At 55.7% G+C, this 2,650-nt stretch overlaps 1 protein-coding gene across 1 annotated transcript; it reads right to left on the bottom strand.

Annotated features, from left to right (window-relative positions):
* Positions 1-1,624: 1,624 nt before the first annotated feature.
* On the bottom strand, positions 1,625-2,650 carry LOC125236960. Its single transcript, XM_048143879.1, has one exon. The coding sequence runs from the start codon at positions 2,648-2,650 to the stop codon at positions 1,625-1,627; it is 1,026 nt and encodes a 341-aa protein (XP_047999836.1).

Genomic DNA, 2,650 nt, shown 5'->3' with positions numbered 1-2,650 from the left:
CACTCCATCAATGTGTGCCGGGCCGTGTCATCCACCTCACCGCACTGATGACAGACCGGGGTGGGCTCCCGACCAATCATGTGCAGGTAGTGACCGAAACACCCGTGTCCGGTCAACACCTGCACTAGTCTGAACCCCACTCTGCCATGAGTGCGGTCCAACCATCCGTCCAATGACGGGAGAACCGCCCCTATTGTCCAGGTCCCATAGAGGCAGCTCTCCAGGTCAGTCTTCCACCTCTCCCTCATTCTTTCTAACGCTATTTTCCGCTCGTTCCTAACTTCCTCCGGAGCAGGGAAAACTCCAGTCTCTCTGCTCCTAACCCTACTCTTATGCGCTTCGGATAATACTCCAGCATCTAGCTCCCAAGGGGAGGTGCCCGCTACCACGCATGCCGCCGCCCATCCCACCGTCACATACGCTCTGCATACCCGTATGGCTATGACTCTTTGGGGCTTCCGTAATAGGGCCTTATTTTCGCTATTGAGCTTATCGGCCCAAATCGGTGCCCCATAGAGCGCCATAGACCGAGCTACTCCAGCGTATAGGCGTCGACACGCATGGGAGGGACCTCCCACATTCGGCAACAAACGACCCATCTCCGAAGCTGCAGCCACTATTCGGGGAGCAATTTGGCGGAAATGCTCCCCAAACTTCCATTTCCCGTCCAGCACAAGGCCAAGATATTTCAAACAGGGCCCCATCTGTATCTCCTCATTGTCTATTTTAAGGGTGGTACCTGCAGGCACCCTCCATCCTCTCCTCCCAAAAACAATTGCCTCTGTTTTAGAGAGCGAGACCTTCAGTCCCAGGAGGCGGATTCTGAGGACTATCAGGTCCGCCGCCACTTCGGCCCTCCGTAATGCCTCTCTTAGTTCCATGCCCCGAACGGCCACCATTGTGTCATCTGCATAACACATGAGGGCCATCCGGGGGAGCAACTCTGCGCGGATGGCCCAGTCGAAACCGATGTTCCACAACAAGGGTCCAAGCACCGACCCCTGGGGAACACCACAGGCCATCCGCCTCTCCAGCCGTCCACTAGGGGTGTCGCAGACCACCACCCTGTCTGTAAGGTAATGATCTATGACCCGCCTCAGGTATGGGGGCACCTCGTGGTATTTGAGAGCCTCACGAATCACCGAGTACGGGAGGGTACCAAACGCATTGGCAATGTCCAGAGACACCGCAATGGCTCCCTCCCCTCTCTTCTGAGCATCCTCACAGAAGGCTCTCAGTGCCCCCAATGCATCCATTGTGGATCTGCCATTGCGGAAGCCATACTGGCGGTCCGACAGATTTGGTCCCGTCTCATTCAGGTGCCGATTAATCCGGGAAGCTACAATGCGCTCCAGCATCTTCCCGGACTCATCCAGCAGCACCAGGGGCCTCCATCCAGATGGGGAATCCGCCGGCCTTGTCTCCTTCCGAAGGAGGCACACTGTTCCCTCCTTCCAGCACTTTGGAAACTGTCCCTCCTTGAGGCACTGGTCAAAGATGGACTTGAGGCGATCTCCGAGGAACTCCATCGCAATTGGGATTATTTTGCCGTGGATCCCATCCGGGCCAGGGGCTTTTCTACAGGCCTTTATTTTATGGGCCACGTAGGTCATCTCACCTTCTGTTACAAGGGTACCGTCTCAGGGTCAATTGGCAGCTCCTCTCTGGGAACCACCATTGCAGGTGGGTTAAAAACTGGGGCTGCAGGGAACAATCCTTCTAAGATATTTTGGAGTGTCCCCATTTCCATCGTATCCATGGGAGCAGCCCGGCGTAGCTTTTTCCTTACAAGTTTGTAGGGCCGCCCCCATGGGTTCTCATCTAGTGAGGCCAAAAAGGCCGTGTACGCCGAATCTTTTGCTTTGGCAATGGCAAGATTCAAGGCCTTCTTGGCCTCGCTTAGCGCTACGTAATGGGTATCCAGTTCCTCCTGCGTGTGCCTCCTCCTCCGGCAGCGCGAAAATTGCCGTCGCGCCGCATTGCTTGTTACCCAGAGAGCAGCTACTTCTGGACACCACCAATACGCAGCCTTTTTCCTTTTAAGAGGCCCCACTCTTCTCATTGAGGCATCACAGGTCCTCGTGAGAGAAGCTCGCAAGCCGAGGGCCATGTTGTCTACGCCGTCGACCTCGGGTGTTTGCCGACCCCATCTGGCCTCCACCATGGCCGCCTCTCTGGCCGCTTCACGGTCCAATGAGGCCAGGCTCCATCTCGGTAGTCTCCCAGTTCTCCTTGCTGGTATGGGCTGTTGGGACCGAGCTCTGGAGACCCTCATTCTGATGTATAGATGATCGGAGAGGGTCTCCGTGTCTTCTAGGACACGCCAATTTGCAATGCATGCTGACACTGTTGGGGAGGCCAATGTGATATCAACAATTGACCCTCCTTGTGCACGCACACAAGTGTCAGCTGCTCCACGGTTGACCACCTCAAGACCAATCCCTACAAGCCAGTCCAGGAGAGCCTCTCCTCTAAGATCAGTCCTAGGGGAACCCCACGCAGTGCATTTGGCGTTTAAGTCCCCCATGACTATAATGGGGGAAGGAGTCACCCCAGCTACAGCCCGCCCGAGTCTCTCCAGGTAAGCCTCAAACTCACGTAGTGGCCTGTTAGGGGAGAAGTAAACGCCGATTATTATAATCTCCCCCAT

The sequence above is a fragment of the Leguminivora glycinivorella genome, chromosome 20, assembly GCF_023078275.1.
Source record: "Leguminivora glycinivorella isolate SPB_JAAS2020 chromosome 20, LegGlyc_1.1, whole genome shotgun sequence".
Taxonomy (NCBI): domain Eukaryota; kingdom Metazoa; phylum Arthropoda; class Insecta; order Lepidoptera; family Tortricidae; genus Leguminivora; species Leguminivora glycinivorella.
The sequence above is the reverse complement of the archived record's forward strand: the minus strand, read 5'-3'. Positions and strand labels throughout refer to the sequence as shown.